The sequence below is a fragment of the Paramormyrops kingsleyae genome, chromosome 25 (assembly GCF_048594095.1).
Source record: "Paramormyrops kingsleyae isolate MSU_618 chromosome 25, PKINGS_0.4, whole genome shotgun sequence".
Classification (NCBI taxonomy): domain Eukaryota; kingdom Metazoa; phylum Chordata; class Actinopteri; order Osteoglossiformes; family Mormyridae; genus Paramormyrops; species Paramormyrops kingsleyae.
This window is the reverse complement of record NC_132821.1, coordinates 32,059,967-32,082,521: the sequence shown is the minus strand read 5'-3', so window position 1 is coordinate 32,082,521 and position 22,555 is coordinate 32,059,967. Positions and strand designations below refer to the sequence as shown.

At 42.9% G+C, this 22,555-nt stretch overlaps 1 protein-coding gene across 1 annotated transcript; it reads left to right on the top strand.

The window, feature by feature from the left end:
* The first annotated feature begins 898 nt into the window (after positions 1-898).
* Positions 899-21,074, top strand: chrnb5a (cholinergic receptor, nicotinic, beta 5a). The gene is made up of 6 exons (XM_023812453.2): positions 899-1,360; positions 13,528-13,673; positions 14,468-14,512; positions 15,509-15,618; positions 19,011-19,965; positions 20,339-21,074. The coding sequence occupies exons 3-6, from the start codon at positions 14,486-14,488 to the stop codon at positions 20,483-20,485; spliced, it is 1,239 nt and encodes a 412-aa protein (XP_023668221.1). The 5' UTR covers positions 899-1,360; positions 13,528-13,673; positions 14,468-14,485; the 3' UTR covers positions 20,486-21,074.
* The last annotated feature ends 1,481 nt before the right edge of the window (positions 21,075-22,555 follow it).

Here is a 22,555-nt window from a genome sequence, read left to right as displayed (position 1 = left end):
CTCGCGGCTTAGGATGGAAGGACGTGCCGCAGGTACCATGGTGATTGGATCGTAAACATATTCATCAGCAAGGCATTTTTGAATCATGCATATATTCTTCAGGGATGTGTTGCCCGGCAATAATAATACTGACGTTATTATTTATTATGCGCGCAAGATTGCAAGGGATTGTTTTGGATTAAGACTCATAACAGGGGACCAAGAGCTTTAATAAAACCCAAGGTGTACTTCCGTCTAACACCGCTTTACCTGTTGAAACGTAGCGCCCCCCTGTGGAAGATGATAGAAATCCAAAACAAATTTGTTATATTTTTTTCTTAGACATATTTAAAGGTGCAGTACGATGGTTCAGTTAGTAACACTGTAACGTAACTGGGGATTTTGCAGAAGTGTCTCAGTATGTGTCTCCATAGCTCGGGAAAAGAATGTTAGTGCCATTTGTATTTCCATAATCCTGAATTAGTGACCATCTTCAACAAAAATAAAATAACTTTGGGACTAATTTCATTTTGTCAAAAATATCTAAACCGCACTTCAGACTTGTTTTCCTGTCGGGATAAACACTTAAATGTGTGTTTAATCCAGTTGCCATCACCAATCACCAGGCAGCGTTAGAGTCGCTGGTTCATGCCTTGCTTCTAGGAACTTGTGACAAATACTACATGTGAGTATGGGTGCAGTGTTGGATGTTGTGGGCTTTGAGGACCCTGGCCTATGAGCTCAATTAAAACCAGCATCTTGCATTAAACAAATGAGAATGAGTAACGTACAGCCGCGTGCCAAGCACAAGGGAGAAAGAGCCAATTATAGAACAAGATAATACTATGAATTAAAAATCACTGGCAGTGTGACGGTATTAATGTCATTTGTGTTTGCTGTTTGTGTTTATCAGGCATTCGACATATGAACGAGCATTGAGAATGCGGAGGAGGAATTCATGCAGATCTAGCTGATGACGACCAATGTGGGGAGGAGAGCTGTAGGCAGGGCTGTGGATATGCACTCTTGGGGGGGTTAAGCTACGGCAAGACCTCTACACTGAGCAGCTTGAGGCAGGGCCTGAGTTGTATTGTGCTCTGGGAGTTTGTGGTGACATTTTAATTGGGGTCATATTGGATTTAAGTCAAACGGGTTAGAGATGCAGATCGGTGAGTTTGCGCGGTAATTAAGAGGCGCTCGTCTCTCAAGGCGCTTGTCTTCCAAGCACTGCTGAAAAGCACAGCCTTTGTCATATTCTGGGACTCTCAGAGAAGCCTGACAGTTACAGACAATTACTGACAAACAAGAAATCATTTGGTATTGGCAACGATTCAAGGATGCACACGAAAATGGCAGTGAGCGCACTCTGCAGTTTACAAAGGTAATGAAACATTTTTTCCCTTCTTTCACCAAACTCCCCCTGGAACTAAGCTTAATTTATCTGTGAGGCTTTAAACCATCATGATGCCATATAAACACCTTCATAAATGGCCGCTGCTGTCAGACAGCCTCCTGGATGAAGGTGATAAAGACCCAGGGTATCCATGTTCGTATATCTGCACTTGGGACGGAGCCGTTTCCCCTGGGTTGGGTGTGTTAAGGTATTGCGTTGGTGTCGCCTCCTGCTGGCTAACGAGAGCAGTGCTCGGGCTCCAGTGGCTGCTGGTCCCACTCGGTCTCTCTGCAGCATAAACACCTGTGATTGGACTGTCCCATGGGCTTCTTGGCCCTGATTGGCTGCACATGACTGAGTTTGGCTGTCGAGACATGGAAACATTTACAGCTGCAAACACAGACTTTTACAATCCATTTTCCAATCTGGGTAGTGGTCTAACAAAATGTATTTAAAAGTGTTAAATGTCCTAGCAACTAATGAAACAGTTGTTTTATATTCATATGAAAGACAACAACTCTTCATCAGATTTCAGTCTTATTTTAATGGTCTACAATTGTATGTCATTTTCACTTAGACCTCGAAATAAGATCCAGACTTGTTATTCTCTGTGAGACCCTGGTGTTGACATCCTAACCACCAGTGAGGGGGAGATGGTGCAGAAAACATTGCTTAGAATAAAGAAATGTCGACTCAAACTTCCCACAATGGGCAGATTTCAAAAGTTCATCCGGTAAAAATAGGGTGTAAAGACAATGCATCTTTTCTGTATGCCTGAATGAAAAATAAAGTAACATTTTATTAAAACTCCACCGTATTTCTATTTTGACGTAAATTGTATATGTAAACCAGTGGTTCCCATATTATGTGGTATGCAGGGTCCTCTTTATGTAGTTAAACCTCAGTTATAGCGGTGGTACATGCCATCGCAGCCCCCGGGGTCGAGAGCCCAATACTTTCCGAGGTGATTAAAAAGTTTGAAACCCCTGTCCTAAACGAAGGACATCAGATGCCTGCTTAAACATGTCAGATCTGGCTGTGGCATTGATCTTCCTTTCTGCAGCAAAAAGCGCATGCATGAAATATTGACTTGATCTTAACCCAGTCCTTTGATGTGATAATTGGATGACAGACATGGCTGCAACTGCAACAGACTTTGTTCTCGCGCTTCCTTTGTTGAGCCCGTTCTCTTTCTTCAGTGTGGAGCTATCAGAGATACAGAGAGATTACGAATGCCCATGCATCACAGTCGGTGTCTCAAAACGCTAACATGGATTGAATATTAACAATATGCTGGTCTGAAGTGTAGAGAGGGACGTGTAACGTGCATTAAGGGCTAATGGAATACGAAATGACCGCCTGAAACTTCAAATCAAATCACACAGAAGATCATTTGCAACAACAAAGCCAGTAACCCAGCCTTCCAGGGGCACGTTACAGCGCTGTGCCATAACAAATGTGCCGTGACCTGCTCGTGCTAACAGAAGTCGGTGCTGGAAATATAAGAATGATATAATGTGCAGACCAATAGATGGATATTGTTCCAAAATGGATTTTATAAGTGAGCCAGTAAGGGTGGTATTTGACCCATAATGCTGCTGTGAATCTGTAATCTATAATATATTATATGCCTTCCTGTCTAAGTGAATTGTTCCCTGATATTTACATTTATTTAACCAAAATGACAGATAACTGACAAAATAGGGTCAGCCTTGCTTCAGTACCTGGGGAGTCTGCTGAGTCGCATGGGTAGGGGGGGGGGGGGGGGGTCACTGAGAGGCCTTGGTTTGCTGGCCGAACATGGAGATGGGTCCTGTCCATTAACGGCTGTGAAAGCCAGCAGCAATGACTTGAGCTTCAGAGAATTTCAGCTGATTGAATACCAGACGTGCTGCCACGTCTTGAATCAGCTGTTTAACCTCACAATAGAGCTGCAGTAGTCTATTCATGAGATAGCAGGTTCCACTAAGTTTGAACTCAGATCACTGGATTCAGAATGCTAGCCGTTACACTGGGGAACCAGGAGACACATTGTTGTACACTGCTGGAACCAAAGAGCAAACCAGGGGCCTTAAATCTTCACCCTAACCCCCTCCCAACTGAGCTATTCCTGCACAAAGGAATTATAGCCTGAACAGGAACTTGAATCCTGGAATTCCAGATTAGAAACCCGATGCTTTACCAACTGACCTCAGGCTTTTATCTTGACTGTACAGTTGTATCTCACTTCTGGGCTACATTGTAACGCCCAAGTGGTACAGAAGATGATACGATGGATGAGAAAATAAATAGCATACTAAATCAAAGTAATACAAATTTTGTAATTTGACCAAGATGATTGTTGATTCCAATAGTTTGTTTAAACTTTATTGATTTTTCACAAGGCAGATAGACAGCATAAGAATGTACCACATTTAATAATAAAAAGAATTTGTAAGCAGTACAAGAGAGATGAGGAACCGTTATGCTAGAATACAGTCAATATACTAGCATTCACTTCATTAAATTAATACTCTCTCTGAATGTGTGAAAGTGAGAATTACATTTGCGTATGATATTGATTTAGGTGTCTTAAGAAAAAACACACAAAAAATCTACTTCAAGGCTTTGAAACATCATTTCATGTATAAACGGGGGTAAGTAAACCTATTAAATCCTCTTGGGTTGTTTATGTAAACTGTAATCTTATAGAAATCACTCTGTTATGTACCTTTCGGGCCTTAATTAAAATTTAGTGAGATGTCAGCCCGCACTTCCCAAATTCTGTTTCTTGACCTGACCACCAGAGGGAGTCAGAGAACAACATCAGCTTTTCATATTAAAGCTCCTTCTCTTGTGAGTGCATTATCTAATCATTATTGAGGGGGTGCACCTGTGTCTAATTGACTTTCCTAATTGGGTCCGGCATTGGTCGACACTTACTGCTTTCTCTTAAAGCTGTCTGCCTCTATGTTTCTGCTTATGTCTCCCCTCTTAGTGGACCTTGATTTTGCATCTCATTAGGATTATATTCTGTTACTGGGTTCTCTGGTAACACGGACAGAGATTTATCTGCGGTTTTTGGGACACGTTCGGAACCATTTAGGTCTGTAACCCCCCCACCTCCATCCAGAAAAAAAGTGTCTCGCCACCTGGCCCTGTGAAGGCTGCATGGCTGAACATGCAAACACCCGTTGGACCCAGCTACTGTCCTGTGTCTTCATGAATACATAATCGGAGCCACAGTTCCAAGCCATCACATCGCGTCGTTAAAGCCATTTGCTGTCTGCTGAGTTTGTTCCACAACATACATCCCTCAGCATAAATTTAGTGGCCGAAAGCTGCAGAGATCCTTTCAGCCTGTGGCCTGTTCGTTAATCACCTGCAGCAATCCAGCTGTCAGTGTCTTTAAGCAAGGAGTCCGACTCATCCCCGGCAATTTATGCCACCGAGATCCTAAGGCTGAAGTAGGTTTATCGCATTTATCGCAATTTTATGTGTGTTACTCAGAATGGGAATGGAGTGTGATAGATGGACGGCACCATTACCCACAAGGGATCTGCGGGCACTGGTCCTGGAAGCTTGAATTACAGGCTTAGGGGGAACACATTTCATCCCAATCAATCGATCAATTGATAAATCAATAAACTCGTCAATCAATCAGTCAAAAAAAAATAAATAACGCAAGCGCTGTTTAAAAACACCTGTGATCTGTTGGTATAGCAAAGGCCAGTTAGATTTACAAATCGACCCAGACAGAATCCTACAAGAAACCAGTAGGAGTGAAAACTCAGCTTGGGTTGAATTGCAATTCTGCAGCTGTGAGACAACCTCACTAACTGTCTAATTCTGTTTTATTCTTCGTTTCCAGCAGAACGTGCCTTTGAGTCTGATCCCTCCCAAGGTTTCTTCCTTCTTGGGAGTTTTTCCTTGCCACTGTTTTACTCACTGGGGGCTTTGGGTGGGGATGCTGTAAAGCGCTTTGACATAATGTAATGTCGTGATAATGCGCTATACAAAAATAAATTTGTTTGTTGTTGTTGTTCTTTTGCCAGTGCTCTACTCAGTGCCTAAACCCAGGTCAGATTCAAGTACAACCACCATTTTTTAATATATTATGCAAACAAACATGAATATAGATTGAGGGACGTCTTTGATTATGTCCTTTCTAAAAGAATCTCAAATCTGAGAAACAAACCAGAATGGGTGTAGCAGGAGATGGTCAAGAAATACCTGTATGGTCAAGAAATACTTGTATGGTCAAGAAATACCTGTATGGGTTCACAGTGAGCTGAAAATATATCCCAGGCACCACTAAGACACGGTGTAGAAATACCCTGGATGGGATGAACATCCATTACCGGGCAAACGCCTGCATGGCCTCTCACTATGACACCAATTTGTTGTGTAAAAATACTCGGAGGAAACTTGTTTTGCACCGAGAGGATGTGCAAACTTCCAGCCCTAGAAGTTTGAGTCTATTGTTCCATACAAACAAAGCTTCTTCTTGCTCAGTTAAAGGATAACAAAGGTCTGGGGAAGCAGGATGTGGGGACCTGCAATCGGCTGCCACTCTTCAGTAAACCAGCTCTTTAAAGCCACCAAAGTGCACATAAGCGTCTGGTTCTCAAACAGAAACAAGCTGCATAAGTGACAGAGTATAGTGTAGACCTGCTGTCATTCACAGACTCGTTTAAGAAGGCCGTACAGAGCACAGGGCACCTCTCACATCGCTGTGAGGGACATTATTTATATTGTGACCAGCACAGAAGCAACAGACGGATGAGCTAGTTCAAAATAATGCTGATTTATTTTAGTGTTTTGCGGCTTTCCTTAGTAGTCAGACACCAACACAACTTAGAACAACCTTCATTCATTTTCCCATCAGAAAGGTCTTCAGTTTTCATCTCAGGCTAATTGCACCATTGATAGAGAAGCGTTTGATGGTAGCTATCATTTACAGAGCTGATCGGTAGTCAGTTCAAAATAAGTTCGGTGCGCAAGCAGAAATGCACTTGTGTTTAATACAATGCTATGCACTTTCTTTAAATATCCCCTTTTAATATTAACAGCTTAATAATTAACAACTGTAATATAATAGAAAGCACAATGATCAGGTCAGAAGGGAATGAAAATTTCATATTAAATATGCAAAAAACACCTCTCCCTTAAGGGGAGAATTACTACATGGACTACTAACTAGATACAGTACATATTTGTATGCAAGTGTTCATTTATATTCATATAAAATGACTATGAGCTGAGAGGTCAGACTGTTTTAATATGTGTGTTTGAGAGCAAACTCTGTTTGTGTGCTTGTAACTCCTGGCAGGATTCTCCTCTTTCATTCGGAGTAGGTGCAGAGATACAAGTACATCTGCTTATAGTAAATTAGACGTCCTTTTCTCATTCAAGTGTTTTTTTTTTAAATCATCCCCACCGAGGCTTTATTCTGGGTGACTGAAGTATGTGGGCTCCACATTTACACCCCCCCTCCCCCCCCCCCCCCCCCCCCCCCCGGAGCACAGAGACTGTAGGCCAAGCAGATTTAAGTGAGTCATCACCATGTGTCAAGATCAGCTGTCGTAAATAATCCTCACGGGTGAACCCATTTAATCGTACGTCAGAGGAGGGGCAGTGAGAGTGGCGTGTGTGTGTGTGAGGCGGACGAACTAGCTCTTGAAATTTCACAAGCGGCTCATGAGACACAGGAAACCAAAGACGTTCTGTTGGTGCATATAGTGTCAGAGACATACGATCAGCCCCTCCAGTTCCACGCTTCATTGTCGCTGCATAAATATGCTTTCAGCAAGTGCGTGGTCAGCTTCCATCGCTAGTATGCAAATCATACCTTAAAAAGACTCTGTTTGACAATTACATCAACTCAAACTGGAGAATATGCTGGAAGAATCGGGGGAAATCCTTTTCCTCCAAAAACCTGATATTTAGTCATGTGACCTTCCCAGTGACATCACTTCACAGAGGTGGATAGAGGGAAGAACTTGTGGTCCGGAGGGTTTTAGAGCATTGTTTCCCAATCCGATCCCACAGACAGGAGCTGGGAGGCGGCAAAAATGTGGACTGTCTGGCTGGGAGCTGAGAGGGAGCAAAAATGCGGATGTCTGGCTGGGAGCTGGGAGGGAGCAAAAATGTGGACTGTCTGGCTGGGAGCTGGGAGGGAGCAAAAATGCGGATGTCTGGCTGGGAGCTGGGAGGGAGCAAAAATGTGGACTGTCTGGCTGGGAGCTGGGAGGGAGCAAAAATGTGGACTGTCTGGCAGGGAGCTGAGAGGGAGCAAAAATGTGGACTGTCTGGCTGGGAGCTGGGAGGGAGCAAAAATGTGGACTGTCTGGCTGGAAGCTGAGAGGGAGCAAAAATCGGGTTGGGAAACACTGTTTTAGAGGATGAGTGCAAGGAGAACCTCAGTGATAACACACGGGCATAATGGATCTTTAGTGTGCCTGCAGTGACTGTGACTGTTATGACAAGGATGTTGGCGTATTTCAGTACACTTCAGTAGGGGTATGAATTGGACGACTGTACTCTAACTACCCTTAAAGTATGTCAGAAAACTGAAGAGAAATAAACACGGACCAATAATCTCGGAGACCTGGCATCTCTTTTCTTGCTTCTAGTTCTAAGATGTGTGAGTGGAGTGTCGGGCTGGACTGGCCATCTGGCATACTGGGCGTTTTCCTGGTGGGCTAATGGGTAAGTGGGACCCCCACCAACTCAAAATTCACCATATGGGACCCCAAGCCATTGTCACGTAAAAGGAAATGATAAATTTGTATATTTCCACCCTAGACTCAGGACCTCGTGACCTTGCATAGGACAAGTGGGTATAAAAAATGGATGGATGGATTGATTTCCACCCCTGGCTCCATGACGGCTCCATTTTGCATTTTACCCAGTGCTTGTCACAATGTCAGAAAAGAGTACCAGTTTGTACCTTTGCTTGTCACTGGGGCTGTACCCTTAAGGGGCTGCCAATTGTACCCTAAGGACTCGGAGTAGCATCTCTGTACCATTGGGGGTACATTAATGTTGCTTTTACCTTGGGGATTTTCCTCAGAGTCCATTTCCGTACATTAAATTAGACTAAAAGCTACACTTACCTACAGCTAAGTGTACAATTGGCAGACCCTGGAGGGTACAGCCCCAGGGACAAGCATAGGTACAGATTGGTAACTCTTTTTTCTGACAGTGCAACTTCTACAGTCAGAACATCTGGTAGAAAACTAAAATTAAAGGTGAAGATGATAAAACTGAATTAATTGATTACTTTAGCTAAAATCTCCCCCCCCCCACGTAGAAAAAAAAGATAATGGATTTTTATGTTTTTTCAGTAGGTGTAGGAACTGGGGGGGGGGGAGCAAATATTTAATTTGGCTTCATTCATCCCCTCATATAAAGAGACCTTTGAATTTAAATTATTAATTCGTGTCCCCAAAATGTCCTGCCCCAATCACGTGGTTCCAGGAACACAGAGGTGAGGGTATGACCCGCCAATTTTCACCGGACTGGTTGAATCGTATTAATAAATCATGAATGACTTTAACCGCATATTAACAATTATGTCAGAAATCCACCCTTGCATTAATTTACGTCTCTCTTGCTATGACCTTAACGTGACCGATAAGTGACATATTCTCCATCAAGGTAAATTGATATCTAATACCGCTAACATTTGTCACCTGATAGGCGCCAGGATGGGATTAAACCATGAATCTTATCTGATTCTGCAAACGTGCTCTGGGCGGGAGCCGCAGCGCGATCATAACCCAAGACCGCACGTCAGCTTGCAATATTTATTGCGATATTATTTTTCTCGGTGACACTACCGCCATTGCCACCGTGCTTGAATCTGGGGAGTAAGACACAGAAGTTGGAAAAGTGCACAGATGCAACTTTGTTTAAAATGGTCAGAGGATCAAACGGCAGTTGCTTTGCTCGTATTTTTATATAGCTTATACTTTGCAAATGAAAACAAATATTCTTAAAAGCAGTAACTTTTATACGGATTGAGCAGACATGGTGACGCTTACTGCTGGGACTCTTTCATTCTGTCTCCTGGTTTCCACTGTGGGAGGTAAGCAAAGCCCTTCGGCGATCGTTAGAAAAACCGATAATCTAATTTAATTGATATACAGAATTGCCCACTTCCTGAAACGCTTTAACGCTGATCTCTAAACATAAATGACACTACATAATAAAATGTGCAAAAGTAGGAAACGCTCATTTTGATATGCTAGCATTTTAAACGTCTTTTGCTCTGTTTTTATTTTGTGATGCATTTATTGTGATACACATGATTTAAATGTATTTTTTAAGTGTGTCCATATAACTGTATTCTGGAGTACAATAGCCTTTGCATGAGAAACGTGTGCTTTGGAACGTTTGAACTTAAATATTGGAATTAAATAATAAGTTGAATTAATAATTAGCATTGCATAATTCAAGACTTACACATAATTTAGTGTAAATCTTCACAGCATGTAGTGGATTTTGCATACCAGCCATATGGATGTTTAAGAATATTTGAGAGGTGTGACGTGTAGCATAATTACTGTTTGGAGCCGAATGATAACTGCTTGTACTGTTTGAAAATTGTCACGCGTTCATTAATTGCCTTCTTCAAATATATGTATTTAAAACGCCAGTAAAACAATTTATTAATAGGATCATGAATGCAGCATGAATGTTTAGATAATTCTGTTCTTTGTTATCGGAGTATAGACAATCTTTGGTCATCTGTATTGCTTGTAGTTAATGGCAGATGTGTAGTAGATGTATTGGTTGTATTACTGCTATCTAGCAAGCGTAGTCAAATAAATGTCGCTGAGTCAAATGAACGAATTTCTTATAACGTGGTTCAGTGCATGAATTAGTTCACCGTAAGGATTTGTTCCGATTTTTTTTCCCGGGGACTACGCAATAATAAACGTTCATCTCTTCAAGGAAGGTTCTGGAGATGGGAGCCATTTTTAAGAATTCACAGAGAAAACAGTGTGATCTGAAGTGGTGCTGTGTGTTCTAAAGCGGTGTTACTCAAGGAAGCAGAAACGTGGACTGCGTGGGGGAGCAGAAACGTGGACTGCGTGGGGGAGCAGAAACGTGGACTGCGTGGGGGAGCAGAAACGTGGACTTTGTGGGGGAGCAGAAACGTGGACTGCGTGGGTGAGCAGAAACGTGGACTGCGTGGGAGAGCAGAAACGTGGACTGCGTGGGGGAGCAGAAACGTAGACTGCATGGGGGAGCAAAAATGTGGACTGTGTAGGGGTCCCCGGGGATTGGTCTGAGAAACTCGGCTCTCAAGCAGGATGGTGATTTGTGAATTTTTCAGATAATTGCCCATAACACTTTACTAACAGATATTTTTAGATGAAACGCATAATTAAATGACTTATTCTACTCTTGAGGGGCAGCAGGACTGTTATTTGTCTAATGCCTTCTGAATAGATCTTCTGAGTGGCAGGGACAGCAACAGTCTCTATGGGGGGGGGGGGGGGGGGAGTCTCTCAGCAGAACTCAGTCCTCACCCCATGTCGGCTCCCTGGACCCCCTTTATCCTGAAGCAGTGGGTGTGGCCCAATGTCAGCCAGTTCTCTTCATTGGTTGTCATTTGTGGGTATGGTCCATGTTGGCCAATTCTCTTCTTTGGCTGTCATCTGTGGGTTTGGCCTGATGTCTGCTGGATCTCTTCATTGGCTGCCATCTGTGGGTGTGGTCCGATGTCAGCCGAGTCTCTTCATTGGATGTCATCTGTGGGTGTGGCCCGATGTCAGCCGAGTCTCTTCATTGGCTGCCATCTGTGGTTGTGGTCCGATGTCAGCCGAGTCTCTTCATTGGATGTCATCTGTGGGTGTGGCCCGATGTCAGCCGAGTCTCTTCATTGGCTGTCATCTGTAGGTGTGTCCTGATGTCGGCCAGGACTCCTCATTGGTTGTCATCTGTGTTTTTAATCTTCCCTCCCGGGTTTTTGCATGGCAGTGAATTAACAGCATTTACTGCTGGCAGCAAGGCCCCAGGGTGGTTAAATATGAATCCTCAGGCGACATGGTGCTTATGTGAGTGACACTGTTGTTTCACACCTCCAGGGTTAGGGATTTGCACTCCACCCCAGATTTGTGTGTTTGGAGTCTGGATGTTCTCCTTGTTACATGAGTTTCCTCCTGCAGTTTAACACTGCATGTCAGTAGTGTGTGTGAGAGATACAATGAACTACATCCCATCCAGGGTGTTCTGTGCTGCTTGAGATACGCTCCACACTCCCCCCCCCAGAGCCTGGACTGAAGCTGTTGGAAGACAGATGGATAAAATTAATCCAAAAGAGGATCGAGCCATTTATGGACATATTACTGAGTTTTCCAGCATTAGCAGAGTTGCCAGCAAGGGGAGAGAGGAGATGAGCCCCGAACCTGAGCCCGGTTTGAACCTAAAAGTGACTGACAGGGCTCCGCGCGATGGCTGATGAGGAGAAGGAAAGCGGAACGGATCTGACGGATCGAGAGCGACGGCACGCGGATCACGGCAGAGCCAGGGGAGTCTGTCTGGCCAGCGGGAGAGGGGGGGCAGCAGCTGGGGCCTGTCCCACCCCCCCCCACCCCCCGGCTCACTGGAAGGGGCCTCTAGAGTCACGGCTCCTACTCATCCTGACATTTCTGTTGAACCTGAACAAATACGCACACGCACACATTTGTTCTGGAGACGACATGCCGCGGTCCTGACAGGCAGCTGAAATAACTCATTTTTGTCTTGTCATATGAAATGCCAGCCATTGTACTGAGGTGAATATTAAATGTGATTAAAACAACACATTGCTGTTTTTTAAGCTATAACTTTATTTGCCATGGGCTGGAATCCGATGCAGGGTCTGTCCTACCCTGTGTGCCCTGAGGTTTCTGAGACTAACGTGATAGGCAGTTATGAAAGATGGCTGACGGATGGATGGATGTAATTTTGTGTATTTTTCCCTACACACCCAGGCTATAGGCCAGCAGGCCAGAGAGACAGGCATATGCATCTCTGTTTTCACTGAAACGTCCAAGTACCGCCACATAGATCCCGATACACAGACACACAGAGGTCTGGCGAACCCATACACTTCTGTGGCCAGCCAGCCCGTGTCCACGAATGCGATTGCAATTCAAATATGTGGAGAATCCCAAATCGTCTCGATTGCCGGGATACAATGTCGAATCCATACATTAAGCACTGAAGTGTGGTGAGAGTTACGTTTTTTTTAAGCCCGGCAGGTTCAGTGGACTTAGACGACGTGGCCCTAACTCACGTCTGCCGTCCCTATCTGACATTTCCTGTGGATTTTGTGGGTCCTGCTGTTTTTTATCTTTGGCTACATCCTTCAGGACTGGGCTTTAGGTTTTTTTTTTTTTAAATCCCCTGTACTATATAAGACAGATGCATGGATATTATCTTGCTGTGTAATATAGTACACCGAGCTGCCGTAATGATGTAATACAACAGTAATGGTTATATGTCCTTTATGTTTTTGGAAGGTAAGCAAGGTATCGTCCCGAAAGAAACTCAGAATACTTGAATACATTCAAAATCATACAACAGCATGTTTAAATTCACATTGATAATAGTTTTAGATAAAGAGAAATATAGTCAAATCAGAATATAAGGTAGTAAAAAGGGTATTTAAAATAAAGAAGATTGGATTGCATAGATAGACAGAGGGAGTCATAGATAGAGGGAGTCATTGATAGACAGAGGGAGTCATAGATAGACAGAGGGAGTCATTGATAGACAGAGGGAGTCATTGATAGACAGAGGGAGTCATAGATAGACAGAGGGAGTCATTGATAGACAGAGGGAGTACCCTGACTTGCTCCTTGATTGCACTGACAATATCTGGTTTTCGGAAGAAATGAAGGAATTAGTTCGTTTGGCGCCAGAAGACGGTCAGTCTTCTCATCAGAAGGTCCGGCATGGGTCTCAGTCCAGTGTGCCGTGCTTCTCCCCAGTCAGCCTTCTCATCAGAAGGTCCGGCATGGGTCTCAGTCCAGTGTGCCGTGCTTCTCCCCAGTCAGCCTTCTCATCAGAAGGTCCGGCATGGGTCTCAGTCCAGTGTGCCGTGCTTCTCCCCAGTCAGCCTTCTCATCAGAATGTCCGGCATGGGTCTCAGTCCAGTGTGCCGTGCTTCTCCCCAGTCAGCCTGGCCTCCGACGCAGAGGAGAGGCTGCTCAGCCACCTGCTGGGTCCCCAGCACTACAACAAGCTCCTCCGACCCGCAGCGAACAGGAGCCAGCTGGTCACCGTCGCCATCCAGGTCTCCTTGTCCCAGCTCATCAGTGTGGTCAGTTTTTCGTCTTCATCATGGGATTCTTGATCTTGCGTGACGGAAATCCCCGCCGTTCCATAAATAAAAGCCCCCATTGCCTTGTTAAAGGGACACATTATTTTGTCGTTCAGTCATTTTTACCACCTTGCTCAAACCAATCAGCCGCAGTCAGCTCACTCTGATGTGCAGGTGAAATGTTCCTTACAGCTACACCAACTTCCTCTAAGACAAAGAATTTATCAGATTTGGTTAATTTTTTTTTAAGTTTCCTGCTCTTTCCTGTCAGTATCAGGAAACACTTGTTAAATACAGTACTGTCTCTTTAAATGTACAAATCCGTGCTAGACCGTTAACCTTCAGGCCCAGAGTAGACGTTTGGTCATCGTCTAATAGCCCTGAAAGAACAAATTAGAGCTTTAGTTGGATGTGTGCGTGGTGTGTTTGAATCTGTCCTGCCTGTATGTCTCTTCACCTTTAGAGACAATCAGAGCAAGTGCCGTGTTTAGTTGCTGTGTTTAGTTGAGTCTTGATTTAGTATAATTGGCATCTAAACAACCAGTGATGGTAGCCTGGTGTGAACGGGTGACATGTTATTACTCTACATGTCATAAATTAATCATGCATCTCTGTTAGATATGGGTTTGATTTGCATTTTCAAATGTAGAACTGGTATGGAAATGGAATGCAAATAAAACTACATTTATGATGTTAATCAGAAGCATATTGTGTGTGCCATAATCTGTCAAGCATGCGTGTGATGATTGTGATCAGCAGGGGGCACTTGACGCTGTCTGCCTTGTCTGTTGCAGAATGAGAGGGAGCAGATCATGACCACGAACGTGTGGCTGAACCAGGCCAGTGCTGGGTTTGGGATCCTCCCACCCCCATTCTCTTGATACCCTGCCATGAATAACATGATAACATGAGGGCTAGCATGATAGCATATGGGCTAACATGATAGCATATGGGCTAACATGATAAAATTCAGGCTAACATGATAGCATAAGGGCTAGCATGATAGCATATGGGCTAACATGATACAATTCAGGCTAACATGATAGCATAAGGGCTAGCATGATAGCATATGGGCTAACATGATACAATTCAGGCTAACATGATAGCATAAGGGCTAGCATGATAGCATATGGGCTAACATGATACAATTCAGGCTAACATGATAGCATAAGGGCTAACATGATAACATAAGGGCTAGCATGATAGCATATGGGCTAACATGATAAAATTCAGGCTAACATGATAGCATATGGGCTAACATGATAAAATTCAGGCTAACATGATAGCATATGGGCTAACATGATAAAATTCAGGCTAACATGATAGCGTAAGGACTAACATAATTACATAACGGCCGGCTAGCATGATAAAATTCATGCTAACAGGATAGCATAAGGGCTAACATGATTACATAAGGGCTAGCATGATAGCATATGGGCTAACGATAAAATTCAGGTTAACATGATAGCATAAGGGCTAGCATGATAGCATAAGGGCTAGCATGATAGCATATGGGCTTACATGATAAAATTCAGACTAACATGACAGCATATGGGTTAACATGATAAAATTCAGGCTAACATGATAACATAAGAGCTAGCCTTTCCACACAGCCACTGCTGTACTGAGCCATTACTCTAACACTTGTGGCCTTCCTGTTAGCTTTAATGAGTCTGCTCATTCTCCTCTCACCTCTCTTTAATAAGGTATTGCTGGCCACATGACTCAGCATACAGAGGACACCGCTGCTTGCGTTAACAAGATAATAAAGTGACTGCTGAGTTTGTGTCTCTGATGACTGTGTGGCCTTGGTTTGCTGTCCTTTACCCCCTTAGGAATGGAATGACTACCGTTTGACGTGGGACCCCCAAGAATATGAGGGCATCAAGAAGCTCCGTGTCCCCTCTCATGACATATGGCTACCCGACATCGTCCTCTACAACAAGTAAGATGGCCGCAGAGACACTTGGCTGGGCCCTGGGGTGAATAATTAGCAGAAAGCTCAAAAGGCTTTATTAAGGCATCAATTAAGTACAGGTAGTTCTCGACTTTACAAGCTAATTTGTTCCAAATTATCGTTCGTTTGTCGAAAACTTGTAAAGCGGGACGCATTTTCGCATAGAAATTTTATAAAAATTATGACTTTGGTTCCAGTAAAAAAATTTGTATCATAGATTTTTACCGAATAAAGGCAACACAAATGCATTATTAGAATAAATATTTAATCAAAAAAATATGCACATTTAAACAAAAAAAATCCTTGGAGAAAAACAAAAACAAGAAACACTTTATTGCTAAAACTGTAATATTCACAGTCAGCTTTGGTCCCATTGATTTTCAGTAGATGGGGTGTTTTTTCTTCTTCATGTGTCCCATTCTGAGCTGGTAGTGTGGCTCACAATCGGTGTGTAAAATGAACCTGGTGTATAAATGGGATCAGGTTAGGTTGTGAAACGAAGTGGTACAAATCGGACACTGTTGTAAAATATGCTGTGAAATGTCATGCTGCACATGTGCAGACATACAGGGTACAAATCGGGCATGCGCAGTCAGATATTTCACAAAGCAAAGTTATTTGCAAACCTTATTTGCCACGGGTTATATGTAAATTTTCAGAAATTTATTTTTGCTGCAGACAGTTCTCATAAAGATATAAACTCGTAAATCAGGAGCTCGGAAAGTGAGATCTACCTGCATTGAGGCATTAAATACCGTTTCAGTAAGAGAGCCTGCAGTAATTTACAGGTAAAAGAGTGCTGAATGTAGGTACTGGGTGATTCGAATTTAACAGAGACCAAGGACACTTAGTCAAATAAAACAGCGATTGTGTTTGTGCAAGAAGGCAACAGATAACATGCAATGCATTGATAGTCTGATGAAAATGATTAGACATAAACGATTCCTAAGCTACCGTCCAGTGTGGACGGAGGAGACTCCTGGTTGCACAGCAATGACTGTCCGTGAAAAAAATCTAGGCTGGAAGAAATATTCAAACAAAAAGGCGCATTTCTTTCCCACATGATGGCGAAAGATGGACCGATACGAGCCCATTATGGCCAGCCTCTCGCGGAAGGAAAAAGATTGGATTGCATAGATAGACAGAGGGAGTCATAGATAGAGGGAGTCATTGATAGACAGAGGGAGTCATAGATAGACAGAGGGAGTCATTGATAGACAGAGGGAGCACATGAAGAAGACAATGTGTGCTCAGCCTCTGAAGAATATTAACCTAATAATGCTGTTTTGACGGTAGACTGTCCATTGTGTTTTTTAAAAGGAATAACTCCTTTATCGTAACACATTATTATAATGAGCACCTTTGCATCCACTAGTTTCTGCCCTTGATTTGGGTCATGAATTAATTCTCTCTTTTCCTCACCCCCATGACCTGAATATCCTTGACAGCGATCCCGAGAGCCTGTACTCCTGATGCAACCCCGCTCGGTTATTTTTAGACCCTCCCTCACGCCTGCCGAAGCACCCCTTTATGTTTGCCGTGTATGGTTTCTGTCATCCTGACCTCTTTCCCGCTCGGTGCCTGTTAATTCTGCAGAGGGATTCCCAGTAAGCTTTGTCACATGTTTGCCGTCAAAACCGAAGTGTGTCTCAAGTAGACATGCAGAATTAGTATTTAGTTCTGGGCACAGATATAAGAACAAATGTAAAATGTAGGTTGCAAGTCCTTAAATGTAGAAAAGCAGATTTAATAGATTAAGTCGAATAATTCAGCTACATCTTAAAAATTCAATGGGTGGGGGGTGCTTATGCCATTCTAAGATTTTTGTTAAGGTAGGGACATAACGTAAGAGGGGCTTTAGTTCATACACTGGGGGCAGCCTTATCGTTAGCCAATGATATGTTTTGAATTGGTGAGTGACAGGGCCGGGGACTCTCCGTGGGCCAATCAGATTTCAGCTGGCACCAGTCCCTCTCTGGCCCCGCCCCAGGAGGGTGCCTTTGGAAGACATTCTTATCTGTGTCTCATGTCACAACAAACTTAAGGCTGACATATGGTAATTCGTCCCCTTGTTATTATCATGAGAAAAATGTTACAGCGAGAGGGCGGTAATTGCAGGCCTTTGAATGTAATTATTTTGCATCAATAGTGATCATTTGGTCATTTGTTATTACATAATCCAATATGACGGGTAAATCCAATCAGAAAGACATCCAGGCATATATTATGAATTGTACCAAAGCTGATTTAATATGCTACATACACTGTTTTACAAATATACTGAATGTTTACTTTGCTCTGATATTTTATACACAGACTGCACTGGATGTGTGATATCAGTGCAATATAAAGTTTCTTATGTATTCAGGCTGCTGTTCCATTGTGAACTGAATGGCTTTATAAAGCTAGATTTTGTTAAAATGCTTCCTACATAGACGGTATGTTAGATTCAGTACATGAAAATGAGGTTAAGCTTCACCTGCAGGACACAACGTTAAAAAGGGTAGAAGCCAGGTCACGTCATCATGTGGACGATTCCTTTATTCTGTTGAGTATTGTTTGGGATGTGAGGAAGTTGGCTTACTTGGCGAAATGATGACTGTTCTCTGTGAAGAGCCGGTCTCTGCTGCTCGTGCTCGTGGCTGCTCGCAGATGATAAGTGAACGGATGTTGGGATGGGAATTTAAGCAGCTGTGCTCTGCAGGTTGTATCCTTGGGATGGGAATTTAAGCAGCTGTGCTCTGCAGGTTGTATACTTGTGATGGGAATTTAAGCAGCTGTGCTCTGCAGGTTGTATCCTTGGGATGGGAATTTAAGCAGCTGTGCTCTGCAGGTTGTGTCCTTGGGATGGGAATTTAAGCAGCTGTTCTCTGCAGGTTGTATCCTTGGGATGGGAATTTAAGCAGCTGTGCTCTGCAGGTTGTATCCTTGGGATGGGAATTTAAGCAGCTGTTCTCTGCAGGTTGTATCCTTGGGAGCACATTTTTTATCTGTGATGTGCCAGTGAATGGTTTGGAATAGCAGAATCCATCCATCCATCCATCCATCAATCAATAACTGTTCAATGTAAAATGTTCTTCCAGCTCAATCAAGTTTTTTTCACACCTGTACCTTTGAATGTAGTAGAGATAGAATAGAAATTATTTGCATTTCTGACAGAAAAAAAATATATTTTATAATATATTTTATATTATATTTTTTATATAAAAATTATTAATTAGAATAATACACCTTTCAGAAATATTCCAATGTAATAATAATAATAATAATGATAATAATAATAATAATACCTTTCAGTACTATTTATCCCAATATAACGGGAAGGAAACAAATGGCAGAATAACAAGCTGAACTGTTTTTTCTTTGCCTACTCCTGCTAGTGCTGATGGGACATATGAAGTGTCCTTTTACTGCAATGCTGTGCTGTCCAACACGGGCGATATTGTCTGGCTTCCCCCGGCGATCTACAAAAGTGCCTGCAAAATCGAGGTGAAGAACTTTCCGTTTGACCAGCAGAACTGCACACTTAAGTTCCGCTCTTGGACCTACGACCGCACGGAGATCGATATCGTCCTCACGAGCGACTTCGCCAGCCAGGACGACTTCACGCCCAGCGGCGAGTGGGACATCGTGTCTCTGCCGGGCAGGAAGAACGAAGACCCAGATGATGCAACTTACCTTGACGTCACGTACGATTTCATCATCAAAAGGAAGCCTCTCTTCTATACCATTAACCTCATCATACCTTGTATCCTCATCACATCACTGGCCATCCTGGTCTTCTACTTACCCTCTGACTGCGGTGAAAAGATAACCTTGTGTATCTCCGTCCTCCTGGCCCTCACTGTCTTCCTCCTCCTGATCTCCAAAATCGTCCCACCCACCTCATTGGCTGTCCCACTGATTGGAAAATACTTGATGTTTACAATGGTCCTGGTGACCTTCTCCATCGTCACCAGCGTGTGTGTGCTTAACGTGCACCACCGCTCTCCAAACACCCACCGAATGCCGGACTGGGTCAAAAAGCTCTTCCTCCAAATGCTACCCACCTTCCTCTTCATGCACAGACCCAGAAGCGCCAAAAGATGGGGCAAGTTTCACCAGAAGCAGCGGCAGATGTCCTACAGCGACCTCAAGCTTGACCAGACCAACGTAGACTCCTCCTACGGGGATGAGGAGTCAGCCAGGAAGTATGGGTGGAAGCTCAGCGACTATCCTGAGAATGTGGAGTTCAGGAGGAGGTTGACCTTTAGCTGTAACTCCGATATGGAGGAGGCGGTGGATGGTGTTCGCTTCATTGCGGAGCACCTGAGGAATGAGGACGATGATGAGAGTGTGAGTAGGCCAAGGAGCGGAAGCTCTGCTCTGTCAGTCTGCCTGTTCATTTAGTGTAAACCAGTGTTTCCCAATCCAGTCCTTGGGGGCCCACAGACAGTCCAAGTTTTTGCTCCCTCCCAGCTCCTGGCAAGAAGCAAAAATGTGGACTGTCTGGTAGGGAGCTCGAAGGGAGCAAAAACATGGACCGACTGTGGGTCCCTGAGGGACAGGTCACAAAACACTGCTGTAAATGGAGAAAATTGTAATAGTAATATTAATTAAATCCTCTTAATTTAGGAATTTGGAAAACATAGATGGACGTAGCATGGTATGTAGCAAACTGACCACTGTAAAGGATACCTGATGTGGACGAGATTGTCTGCTTCTTCAGGTAATCGAAGACTGGAAGTACGTGGCTATGGTGATCGACCGACTCTTCCTGTGGATATTCATCCTGGTCTGCGTGCTGGGAACACTGGCGATGTTCACACAGCCCTTGTTTCAAAGCTACAACAGGCCGTCTACAGATGATTGGTAAACGGTCGAAAACACCTTCAGCAACTGCTCGTAATCTAATATCAGATGCAGTGTATGGCTATGATAAGGTCAGAAAATGCATTTTTATAAACAGGCTGTATGTTTTTTGGTTCTTGGTGGGTTATTGCAATGTTGTTTTGACAACTTATTGCTCAGAGTTTTATAATAATAAAAACAACCAACAAAACATTTCATGACTGAAGTCTATTCTTGATGTGTTTACTAACAAAAAAAATCAGTTTATTTATCTAGGTTTGCTGATGTCTAGACAAACCAAACTGGGCGTGATGGCATGAGCTGCTGTCTGCAGACCGCAAGCCAGCGAACACATGCAGCAGGTCGGACACAGAAACACCGTGCGCCAACATGGCTGCCATCAGCCTCTAGCTGAGATCACATGACCAAAGTGGGATGATCCCACTGAGATCACATGACCAAAGTGGGGCACTGAGCCTGTGGGGCTCAATACACTCAATATGCATGTCTTTGTGATTGTTTTAAGGTGAAATAAATCTGTTACTGTTTTGTTAAACTTATACACAGTGATGTATCTCTCATTTAACATCAAGTGACTGTTATTATGACTATTTTCCTGGACAAATACCTTCTTTATCATTGGTTTTATTTTTAATTAAATATGTGATGATAGAGGGATTTATTAAAAAATCAATAAATATTAATGAGATTAATATATATAAAAAATAAATGATGCAACATGAAACATTAAGAGAATTGAAGGGTTGGCATCAAACGCTGAACTTGATTTTCTCCTGCTGTTAAATGTGATATTTATATAAATGTGAATATTTATATTCAGTGTTAATAAATGTGGTTGTGTGATGGACGCCCTTCACTTTAATTGAAAAATAATACGCAAAGGATTAATAAATAAAAGATATTTGAAAATTAAGTTGAATATTATTAAGGCCTGAATGAATAAATAATCATGGTCTCTTACAAGACACTAACCATCAAACGTTTTACTAAACTTGCACAATATGAGCTCGTTCATAGTGAACAGTGGGGTGGATTTAATAAGTAATCATGCATTTATCCAAATGGCTATCATTTAAGATTTTAGCTAATATCATTTTAATTTGTAGTCTGCTGCTGTTCATTATTACTCTCTACAAGTATACCGAGGCAGATTGGGGCCTGATTGTCACGGAAGTTACCGGCGAATACTAATGGATTTCATCAAGAATGTAGCGCTCTGACTGTGGGTTGAACTGTGTTTACTTTTAGATTAAAGGTGTGTTGCATCAGTGTGTTTGGATGACATTCCTGACTACACCCCCCCCCCATACACACACACACACACACATTATAACTGGGACACCAGAGTACATCAGGGATGAAGGTAGAGGGTAGATTCCGTGAATCATTGACAGCAAGAGGAAAGAGTATGTGGGTGTTTCTGAAAATAGCTTATTGCTTTTTTTTTCCGCGTATTTGTCTGAGAAGGGATTTTTAATCTTCATTTGACACTTCAACAGAGGAAACTCTCATCAATAGCTGCATGAGAAACACTTTAACTAGAATTCTCAAAAATCACATTAGGATGTTTTATTTCAATGGGATCAAAGCTTCTGCTCTCACAGTTTCAGATACTTTATAGCAGTTTTGCCTTTGATTCAGCCCTGGCAGGAATGCCGTCTCAGATTCCAGCTAACAACTCATACCCCACCATTTGGGATAATTGTATTCAAATATCCATATAATAAATTGTTTTTCAAATGGGGGAGGGGAGGCATTAAGAGAGTCTAACACACTGTAGTTACTACTTAAATACATAAAAGTATATGACATTATATGCCATTCTTGGATACATTAAACTGCTCATAAATTCTGCTCCTAACATTTCTTGCAGACAGATCTTCTAAATGACTCCATTTAAATGTAAATGACAGCCCGCTTTTCACTATGGAGCTCAGAATATTTGAATATGTATAAGAAAAACATATCTAGATAACTAACTGCTTTTGGGACAACTATTTAACCTAATCCCCACATGTGGGCCCTCTGAAACATATGGTAGTGAGGTCTGCGTCGCCATGACGATTTGTAATCG